This window comes from Echiichthys vipera (genome assembly GCF_963691815.1).
Source record: "Echiichthys vipera genome assembly, chromosome: 12".
Taxonomy (NCBI): domain Eukaryota; kingdom Metazoa; phylum Chordata; class Actinopteri; order Perciformes; family Trachinidae; genus Echiichthys; species Echiichthys vipera.
The window spans coordinates 6,002,151-6,013,745 of NC_139837.1; the positions used below are offsets into that span (position 1 = coordinate 6,002,151).

Below are 11,595 nucleotides of genomic sequence, written 5' to 3' on the forward strand. Positions count from 1 at the left end.
TAATAGAGCAGTTTCTCATTGACCCCCATGGTAAATAGACCGTTTTCACAGCATAATTTAGCCTATTTAAGACCTGGTAGAAAAATACATTCTACTCTCTATGTTTAGCTCATATCTCCATGACAACATTGAGGGGTGTGATTTTTTTTTGTACCAGGCTAGTTTTCATTTTATTGGAGGTTAAAGTTTATGAATAATTAGTGGCGCGTCCTCTTGAGTGACAGCTAGCTGCTGGCCCACACTTCTCCTTGGAAGTATGTGTGAAGCCAGATGGCCGTATCTCCCTCCCCCCAACGTCACATACATGCCCTTTTTTGGTGAGAGGAAATGAGGCGGAGTCAAAGTCTGACAAGATGGCGACTCCCGTAGGCGAGTACGATTGAATCAAGTTGAGAGAACTGACCCGACAAAGGGGGTACGTCCATTTTTTATAGCCTATGCCCCCACCTGACTCCACACAAATTTATATTGGTTTTTTTTTTGTTATTCATATTAGTATGTTTGAATTACATCGTTTTAAAAAAAATTTTAATATTCAAATGTTGAGAAAAACTAAAATGGGCACTTTTGGATAAAAAAAATGTTCAAAGGTCACATGTTTGTTGTTTTTTTGGTATATTATTCATAACAAACGCTGTGTGAATGTGAATTTTTGCCTAAAGCCCCAACAGGCTCTATTACACACAAATGTATATTGTTCAGTCTGTTTGTGTGTTTTTTTTTGTTATTCATATTAATATATTTGAATTACATCGTTTTAAAAAAAATGTTAATATTCAAATGTTGAGAAAAACTAAAATGGGCACTTTTGAATAAAAAAAATGTTCAAAGGTCACATGTTTGTTGTTTTTTTGGTATATTATTTATAACAAACGCTGTGTGAATGTGAATTTCTGCCTAAAGCCCCAAAAGGCTCTATTGCATCTGTCAATAACCGATTGTCAAAAACAAAAAAACACAAATAAAAGTCCCTTAAAGAGCAGAACCATATAGAGCAGCGGTGTCAAACTTAAATTCACAGTGGGCCAAATTTAAAAACTGTGACAAAGTTGCGGGCCAAACTTAATATTTACTAAAAAATAAAAATAAAAAAAACCTTGCAAATGTGCATGTGTTCCCTTCCCTCCAGATATGTAATGTTGAACCTTTTCAGTGCAGGTCCTTGTACTTGTCGTTGTGTTTCTTATGTTTTATTCTTTGGTTACAGCCACGGTGACTCTGCAGACGAGACAAACAGCTCTTTACCTTCAGACACAGATCATCTGCCTCCCACCGCTGCTGAAAGCTCCTGTTTTCCATCTTTCTTTGGTCATTTTTGTGGAGGGGTGGATTCAGTGTGTCTGCAGAGACTGGTAGCATGGATGCTCATGTTTGTTAATAGAAAAGTAGACGTGTATGTGCTTTATACTCGCGGGCCAACTCTCACAGAACCATGATATGATCTTGCGGGCTTAATATAATTACACCGCGGGCCAGATTTGGCCCACGGGCCTGAGTTTGACACCCCTGATATAGAGTATAAAGTCTGATGTACGAAGAATGATGATACAAAGTATGAAGAAGACAACAGGTGCAATATACTGGATAGTCCCATGATGGCAGCCACTGCGCCCTCCCGACATTCTCGGGAGCGAGCCCCTCCCCCCTCCACGCGCCTCGTCATCGCAGCCTGTACCTGCCCTTTCTGCGCGAGACTACCCCTCCTGCGGTACAAAAGCTCTACGCATGCGAACTGACTCTCTCTCTCTTTGGTTTAAGCAAGACACAAGGTAAGTTAAACGAAGGGGCTTTTCACTATGTTGTATTTGTTTATTTACAACGAGGCTACCGTGAAGTAACCTATTGTTTCGCGTTATGTGGCGTCTCTAATCGTCCCTAATGTTTAACACTGGGCGGCTTTAGTCGTCTCGGTAGTTAATCAGTAACTTCTAAGTTCGCACAATACTTTAGCTAACGTTAGCAACAGTATTTGTTAGCCGGCGTCAATGGGTGTGGATCGTGTTAGCGAGCTAATTTAGCTAACGGTGACAGAAAACGCACGAGGTGGGGATGTAAAGCTAGCTTACTGCTTTAAGCCACCGTGTAAAAGATGCTCATCTGGCCCAGCTGCCACGTAACATGGCTAACTAGTTAATGGGGGTTTTGCTAGCGTTCTGAGCTAAGCTACCTAGCCACACGCACCCCAACATGAGTCATTATTTTAGGTTAACTAGCCTACTTTACGAAGGGGACGAAGTAAAAAGGCAGCTGGCATGTTTAACCAACCCGTTTGGGTGTTGCCCAAGACAATGTGTACAATAAAATGTCGGCAACAACATAGCGCTTAACGTTAGAAGTAAACTCGTAAAATTAGCATTTAACATTAGCTGTTAGCTTTTCGGATAATTGGCCCGCGAGATATGGTTGCCCCAATGATAATAGTTTGTCCATTAATGCGGGAAATGAATAATGAAATTGCAGCCCATCTTAATACACATAGCACATCAGTTATAGTTTGGAAATATATATTTAAACGTCAAGCAATGTGCAACATAGCACTTTTAGTTGCCCTCTTCCGCTCTGATTTCAGGTTATTGATTTTGAAGCACTTAGGGCTCAACCACTGTCGGCCTCCTTTCTGACAGCTGTTTGGGTGTTTGGTGTTAGTTGTAGCTGTATGTTTACAATTTAGTGTTACAGATCTGTGCTCACAAGCTACCACAAAGCACAAATCGGATTATTCCTCTTTTTATATTATACACTACAGGTTCTTAATACAGCACAGACATCTTTATAATTATAAGCAAATGCTATTGTGAAAACCTTTTTGTTCTTTTGGCTTAGAACAGTCCATAATGGCGGATGAAGATTTCCAATCTGGGGATTCTGGGGCCTCCTCAACATACCCAGTGCAGTGCTCTTCATTGAGGAAGAATGGCTTTGTCGTGCTGAAAGGTCGTCCCTGTAAGATTGTTGAAATGACTACCTCTAAGACTGGCAAGCATGGACATGCAAAGGTAAAACTTGCTTGTGCATCCTTTTGGAATGCAGAGCTTAGGGCATTTTTGTGACTGAGTCTGATATTTCCCAGTTTAACAAGTAACCCCCAATTCTGACTTGACTCAAGGCCAGGACTAATCAGTTATGTTTTCCCAGGTTCACCTTACAGGAATCGACATCTTCACTCAGAAGAAGTATGAAGATATCTGCCCATCTACCCATAACATGGATGTCCCAAATATCTTAAGAAAAGACTACCAGGTGAGATAACCCTATTGGCTCTCTTGGTGGGCAATGGGTATTAGTTATTATTTGGTCAAACAAGTTTGTACTGGAATCCAATAACTGTTTCTCCGGCCAGTATTAGGTATTTTGTTTAGACCACCAGTGCTTCCATTTACCCTAATATTTTGGATTTGATATACATTCAAATGAATGGGAAAGCGTGTCCAAACTTTTGACTGGAATTGTAGCCTAAACCTAATGAAATAGTAGCGCGAGAAAATGAATGCTTTTTCGATTACTAAACAGGTGTCAGAGCTGAGGTGTCTCTTCAGTAGTTGTGAAAAGATGTACAGGTTTTGAACTGGTTGAACAGGTTCCGGCTTGGCCAACAAGCTCTTCTGCCCTGGTTTAGAGGCCTCCTTCGGGATTCAATTCTCTGAGAAGACTAGGTTAAGTTTTTGGGCTCAGATTTGTATTGGTTGTCTATTGTATTGTGTGCTTCTGCAACACCCACCATGCTCCCAGCTTCTAAAATTGGCACACACCCAATGCAACTCTAGCGGATAAGGAAAATGCACAACAGATGCGTTAATAAGGTTAGCGTATGATTAGATAGAGCCACTTATTTAAAAGTTGCTCACAACTGTCACATTAAAGCAACATTATTTATATTGGTGTCAGTCGCAGTTCACCATATTCTAACAATATACAGATGCGCACACTAACGGTGTGACAGGTGATGGGAGCAGAGGAGAAATAGTTGTCAAGTGGCAGTAAATGTACAGTGTAGGTTTAAATTTCTTTGAGTAAAGACTGAAGGTCCTCAAGACCTCAAATATTGCAATGTTATTATATAGGTTTATTTTTAAATCTGTTAATTTAGATTGTTCCATCAATACAGGTGCGTGCCTCCCTTTGTACAGCAAGCGGGAGAGCCAAGAGTTGAAGGGATGGTGCAGTGAAAATGTATTTCAAAGGCTCAACTCCAACAAATATGGCTTGATGCAGGAAGTGATTACATTAATTAAATTAGCATTTGGACTAAATTTTCATTCATTCATCTTCAACCGCTTATCCCGGGGTCATGGGGGGGCTGGATCCGATCCCAGCTGACATCGGGCGTGAGGCGGGGTACACCCTGGACAGGACGCCAGTCTATCGCAGGGCACATAGAGACGAACAGAGACAGACAACCATTCACACCTATGGGCAATTTAGAGTCATCAATTAACCGAACACCTGCATGTCTTTGGACTATGGGAGGAAACCGGATTACCCGGAGAAAACCCACGCAGACATGGGGAGAACATGCAAACTCCACACAGAAAGGCCCAGGCTGGGATGCGAACCTGGAACTTTCTCGCTGTGAGGTGACATTTGGACTTAATGTAATTGGAAATTCTTATTACAAGTCGGAGCCAATACATCATACATGCAGGCAACACTGGAATCAAATTTGAATAATAGTATAATATAAGTGAAGCCTAATCTTTATTTGCAACTAAACTGAATGATTAGAAATGCAAGCCCCATGCTGCGTCTTGCAGGCCTGACAAGGGCTAAGTTAACTCCCTGCCCGCCTTCAGCATTGGGGATTAAAAAAATGTCCAGTCATTAGTGTTGTTTTTGGCGGCCTGTTTTACTTTTAGTCGTCTAGTTTTAGTGGTCGCATTCCTCCCTTTCTTTTCCACGTCTGTGTAATAAAAGGGTTTCTTCTTTTTCTCCCAAACACGAGCTCCGGCTGGTGTCACACTTTGTTCTCATGTTTCTTTAGTTGTTGTTAACACTGACCCACAGCAGCGGCATCTTCAGAATCTGAATAATGCGTGTGTGGAGATTAAGGAAGTGACGTCGCCCAGACGCGAGACTGGGAGAAAACTACAAAATAACATTATTAGCATTATATATTTAGTCTTAGTCATCGTCACATGCCCAGCATTTTCGTTATGTCTCGTCTAGTTTTCGTCACGTGATAAAGGTTCGTTGACGACAATATTTCGTCGTCATTTTCGTTGATGAAAGTAACACTAGTGCTCATCAGTCTAGTGTCACATGGTTGTTGCTACTACACTAGCATGTTATGTTTTAAGCACAGTGTTAATATACTATCGCGATACTTCGATATGTATTGTAAGTAGTAAGTACTAAGATTTTATTGCGACTTGTTTGTTAATTTTTGCCATTGTCTAGTGGGGGAAAAAAAACAATAAAAAAAACTTTGAGAGATGCTTACTTTGGAAAAATCTCAACATTTTAAATATTTTCAGCATATGTAGTCAGATGTCCCGAGGTCAGCGCCTCAGGTATCCAGGAAAGTAGCTGTTCCAACATATAGTTATGTGACATTTACTGTTTATTTTTTCTTGTCAGGAGTTTTTTTTTTTTTTTCAGCACCCAAAAACTCAAGGGGCTATTTGCTCATGGCCAGTTGCAGCTGGCTGGAAGAGAAGACTTGTTTTTGAGATGTATGTGCATAAAAAGCAAAATGTATTAAGCACGCTGTTGACAACAAGTGAGGATTGCCTGTTAGCTAACGGGAGGCTAATGCAATCTGCTGCTACGTGTAACATTAACCAATTCTAACCGTACATCACTGAAGTACCCAAATCTGCATTGTCATTCTGTCCGGTAGATACCGTTCGCATAGGAACCGGTGCCCAACCATGTTGTGTTGGGACGTGGTTTTGCACATGCATGAATCATGTGCCTGAATGCAGGAGGCGAAGAATTCTTAGACAAAACAAAATGCTTATCCCAGTGGCTGTTGGTGAGAAGTTATTTCGGACCCCGCTTGTTCCACAGTGTCTCAGGGGAAAAAATTGTAATGACAATGTGTCCCAGAAGCCAGGTTTAACTCTCTTACGGTGATGGTGCTATTTATGTACTGCACTTAAATTAATCCACAATCTTAATGTTAACTGTTTTTTGCATTTAGGTGATGGACATCATGGATGGTTTCTTGTCCCTGATGGATGACGGAGGAGCTACCAGAGAAGATCTTAAAGTGCCAGACAATGATTTGGGCAAAGAAATTGAAAAGAAAGTCAATGATGGAGAATGTTTTATGGTGAGTTTATGGCCTGGTGAAAATGCAATCTTACAGGTAGTGGCTGAACTGGTCAAACTGTATAAACAATTCATAATCCTTTTACATATAGTATCTCCATGTAGTGATGCAGTAATTCTTCAGAAATTTGCTGTGTTCACTCATTTTATTAGACTTTGGCAGTGTCCCTGACAATGCACAAGCATCAAACTGCTTCATGTAGCTTTTGAGCTAGTTATCATTCGTTTCTTCATTCAGGGTTTCCTTTAGTTAACTGAGGTCGTAAAGGTGAAACTAGAAAATAAATAATCTGAATTACCGGCTCTGAGAGAGTAGCTTCTCCAGGCACATGGAGTAGTAGCTACTTAGATTTTTTTTTTTAATGAATTTAAAAGGAACATTTTCAGTAAATTTAGTAAGTTGTGCGATGCTAACTCAACAAGTAAGCTATTGATCTTCAGGCTGTATGACAGGATCATTACTCTGCTTAAAACACAGTGATGTGACACCGCTGATCTCAGATCTGAATTTCTTCCTCCCTTTTCAGGTATCTGTGACGAAAGCTATGGATGAAGAAAATGTAGTTGGCACCAAGGTCTTGACTTAATATGACCAAGACAATGCTGGAGACATCACACTCTTATTCTCCAGTATAGCTTTGAAGCCTCACCAAAGCTACTGGCCTTCACCCCGCATTTACGCCAGTTTCCCTGCTGGTCAACCGAAATCTGGAAACTGGACTGGGTCAGATTCTTCAACTTTACCTTTTGGGTCAGGGCTGACTGGCATTCTCTTCAATCAATGAAGTTATCCACCTGTAGCTGTCACATCTTAACTTTGCAATGGCTACTGATATTATTCCAGGAATTCCCAACAACATTCCGGCAATTCATAATATATGTATTTTTTTTTTCTCTGTGCTTTACTTTTAAATTCTTCTTATTGTCCTTTTTTTTTCCCTAAATGAAATGTGGAGTTGTGATTTGGCTGTGAGCGTTTATTTGTTTCCAGTTGAGATGCTTTCCCTTGCTTTCAATTTAAATTCTCCTTTAAAAGGATTTGATTCCTACTGGCTTACTTAAAACCTTGAGCAAGCTGCGTCAACATAAAAACATAACTTCATTGATGGCTAGGATATGCATTTCTGCCTTTGACAATTAAAACATATGCATGTACATGCACACTTATAATTGACAATTGACTTGTGTACACATACTTCAGCAGCTATGAATTATGTAAATAGTTCAATTTAATTTACTTTGCATTTCAACTGCTGATCTTGGCCTTTTGTAGCGGGGAACTCTGGTGTCTCAGCTGTTCTGAAGCAGAGCAGGCCGGGACGGGGGGGGGTGGTTGGGTGCAGCCATTTTCTTTTCTATGCTATGAAACGTTTTCTTTTCACTTGAGGCCTTTATGAGCTGACAACTGTATAGAAAAATGATTTTGAAAGAACAAAACACTGAAAACCTTAACTATTCGCAACATCACAATGTTAGAAATAATTCCTGGCCCACAATAGTGGAAACGGAAACATTTTTTGTATTCCACGGGCCAAATCTAGATAGTAGTGCCGCTATGGGTTATCTAAGTCTTGTCACGGTTAACCCCTGTGCCCAAGAAAAGAATAGATGTTACCGTTTAGCTTTATTTTGGGTTGCAGGTGGGGGAAGGTAGTTGTAGTAACTACATTTTGGGATGTGGGGTCTGTTGGCAGTTTAAGCATTTCTGCGGAGTTTGCCCTCTGAAACGGATTGTGGCTAACATGAATCTTTATGATATAAAAATACCAATATGCTGAATGGTTATTTACTACGTTCACACCAACAAAGATTATTGTAATTGGGAGAAGTAGGGTAATTGCAAAAAAAACCAATGCTTTCACTCGCATTAATCTGGTGGCTGTAGATTCTGCTTTTACATGCAGGTTTGTTTCCCCCTACCTCCTATAAAATTAAAACTGTTTTCTGATCAGAGCGTTTGTGCTAATGGTGCAGTGAGAAGGGCAAACTCTAGTCAAGTCTTTCAAAAGTGCATGTGTTAGGAAAACTAACAATAACCTGCGCTTAAGCTGTTGAAGTTACTTTTTAGTCTTGTTTTAGGCTGACTTTGGATTTCTGCTATTTTCTGCACTGTTACTATAGCAATACTTTTCCTACTTCAAGTATTGGTCACGAGCCTGTGCTCTTGGTAAAATCCTGTTAAACTCAGTTATGCGTGGACATGGTAAAAAAAATAAATCTAATTTTCTCTAGAAGAAATTCCTCAGTCCCTTACACTGGGTAAGGAAAGTGTTTACATGACAGTTTATGTCAGATTGCTGCCAAGTTGACAGAAATCACATTACCTAAATGCGTGAAAACACACTGATTGTTATATTAACATTGGAAGGTATTCTGTCAAGCTTTCAAGTTGTCCTTTGTACAACGGCAGCCGGTCTGTTATTTTTGTTCTGACTTCAGTCCAGCTAAAGTATTTTTTACTTTTGTCAAGACACCAAAGTAATCCATTGAATGTTGTATTGCGTATTAAGTTTTACAGTAATTATGTTTCTCAACATTCCGTTCTTGTTACGATGTAAAGTGTTTTCTGTGAAAAATGTTAGGAGCCATTACAATGACACCAGTGGCTTCTGACTGGCAGGCTCCTCTTGACCATCTAGATTTTCACTTGTGGTACAAAAAAAACCACCCACTTAAACTCTGGACTGCAAGGACTAAAGGTGGAGGCCACATAACTACTCAATGTACCAATGGTACTCTTTGATTTGATTATGTATTTCTTTAAGCCCCAGGTAAAGCATGTGACTAGCATATGAACACTCTAAAGGCAGCAGTATAGTAGGAACATTGAATGTGCTATGCAGGCCGTTGGGATGACTGACAGTGTGTGAAAAATGGGTGTACATGCGAGACAAATTGAAGTCCCTGCATGCCTTCATAAGCACATAAATCCTCTCACAATTTGCCTCCAGCGCCACAACCTGATTTGTTCTCTGGGAATAAAGAGTTCAAAGAGTGTGTGTAAAATGCCACCTGTTATATGCACATAGAAGGATATGCTGTCTTGGGTCCATCAAAACTGTACAAAAGTTAACCCTGTTTGACCAGTGTGACACTGTGACATCCTTATTTTGGTTGCAAATGTGACTGCCTGTGAAAACCAGATTAAATTTCTAGTATACTGCTTCCTCCAACACTGTTCATGGCTAGATTTCAAGAGTATCCAATCAACAGTGCAACTTAATAGTTGTGGCATGAGGTTTCTAAACTACTCAGCCTCCACAGCCCTTAGTTAAGAAGACAGTCTTCCGTAAGCCATATTTGTGCCCTGTTACATTTGTCTGAAACAAAAGTCAGATGCAGGGAAATTGACCCATTTCTCACCCTCGGTTTCCTTCAATTATTGAGCTGCCCTGGCCTCTGACATGTAGCACCAATTACTACCACGAGTCTCGTCAATGATCCTCTACCTTTAGTCGTCTCACACATGGAGAAAAGCTAATAGGACTGACCTCTCTGATTCCATTTGAGAAAATGTTTACACTGTAAGGCAGACGTCCTGTCCTTGTTTAGCTTCACAAGCTGGTCTAGGATTAGAGACTGAGAGGGATACAACTGAAAACGACTGAGGCAAGTGTCACGGGGGCAGATTTTCTCAGGGTTCCAAACAGAGTGTTAGGAGATGTGTTATTTTAGCCGTGTCAGCAGTGAGGATATTAATTGAGATTGTTAAAGTTGTTTTTAATTTGGTTAACTTTTCTCACAAGTCTATATTATTCTGGCATTGGAGAACGTTGCATTTCCTGTTGTCCCCCCCCCCCCCCGAACTTCTCTGGTGCCTCTCATCAAAGATTTTTTTGTCTGAATCACATTTCTCTTTCTGTCTTTTAACTCTGCTATTTCAATTTCCTTGAAAGAAACTGGTTTATTTGTATGTTTAGACCACAGGTACAGTGCATTGTGTTAAAACAGGAAGTAGGTGGATTCCTCTGTCTTGAAAAAGGTATGTTCCTGGTGTACGCTAGGAAAAGGGTTTTTAGGATGTTCCAGGTCTCTTTCTTCCTTCTCAATGTTTGATCCAAACAATTTCTTGGGGGAATCTGACCCTGCGCCTCTTCTGCAACATAAAGATACATGGGCTCCTCTATTCTATAAAAAAAAAAAAAAAAAAATGTATGGCTGCTGTCTTAAAAATCACAACCGTCTGTTTTTATTGTATAGGCAAAATAAAGTTAATTCAGATGTGCTACGTTCGTCAGCTGCTTCTCTTATTTTGTCTCAGATTGCAAACAGCTCAGTCTAATGCATGACAAAGTGTTTCTTTAGGCTTTGACCACATGTTTTCACCATACCAGAACTTTGTTGCTGTCAGTCCAGCATCCATACCGACAGACAAGATAACAATTTAAAAATACCATCGCCTGCTTTTATATGTACACTGGAGATCAAAATTATTACAGTACAAACGATTAATAATTGATTAATTGAGTAACTGAAGAATTATCATCAGGTGCGTCTCGGCGCAGTGCCCGGCTAGCTCAGTCGGTAGAGCATGAGACTCTTAATCTCAGGGTCGTGGGTTCGAGCCCCACGTTGGGCGACGATGTTTTGGTCCATAGGTGACTCCCTGTGTGGACCATGAATACATTCTGTATTTCCTGCTAAAATAAACGGAGTCTCTTCGGAGACGAGAGGTGAGGCACGGGCAGCGCAGCCTCTCTCCAGATCACTCACAAACTGGATTGAGCGCGTGCAGAGGGCGCGTGCTTGTTCTCATTTCTGTGTATGTTTCCAATATGATGGTTGAGGACACTTTTATGTAATAAAAGCATACGTCTTCTTTTCCATGGTGTTCAGTAATGTATTTTACGTGTGTGTGTAATATTTACATGTTACTGATGTGACATAAATCCACAGGGAGGATGCTGCCCTGAGGCAGGCAGTACCTCTGCCTCAAGGCAGGCGGCGATAGTGAGCAGCCTGATAGCCTTCCAGCAGCCAGGTCACGGTGAACTCTGACCTGTGTGCAAAAGGTAAACACAGAAGTGTGCTGTGCGACGCTGTAGAGCTTAGAGACAAGCTGTAATTTCTCCCCCTGAAAATGGAGGATTTGATTTCTAAACTGAGACATTTTTCAAAGCTGGACTTTCAGTCAAAGCAAGAAGTCATGTACAAGTAAAGGTAAGATATACTGCAATATACAGTGGCTCTGGTGTTTTAAAATGGTTTTCAGCATCCTATTCGCTCCTATGCTCTCATCCTATCCTGTTGGCATCCTACTATATGTTTGTAAATCTGACTTGTGAGTCAGTGCCTCCCCAACCCTCACCCTCACTGCACGTCACT

At 40.6% G+C, this 11,595-nt stretch overlaps 1 protein-coding gene across 1 annotated transcript; it reads left to right on the plus strand.

The window, feature by feature from the left end:
• The first annotated feature begins 1,695 nt into the window (after positions 1-1,695).
• eif5a2 (eukaryotic translation initiation factor 5A2) lies at positions 1,696-10,496 on the plus strand. Its single transcript, XM_083924259.1, has 5 exons — positions 1,696-1,769; positions 2,824-2,996; positions 3,136-3,240; positions 6,140-6,271; positions 6,798-10,496. The coding sequence occupies exons 2-5, from the start codon at positions 2,835-2,837 to the stop codon at positions 6,855-6,857; spliced, it is 459 nt and encodes a 152-aa protein (XP_083780385.1). The 5' UTR covers positions 1,696-1,769; positions 2,824-2,834; the 3' UTR covers positions 6,858-10,496.
• Positions 10,497-11,595: the final 1,099 nt, after the last annotated feature.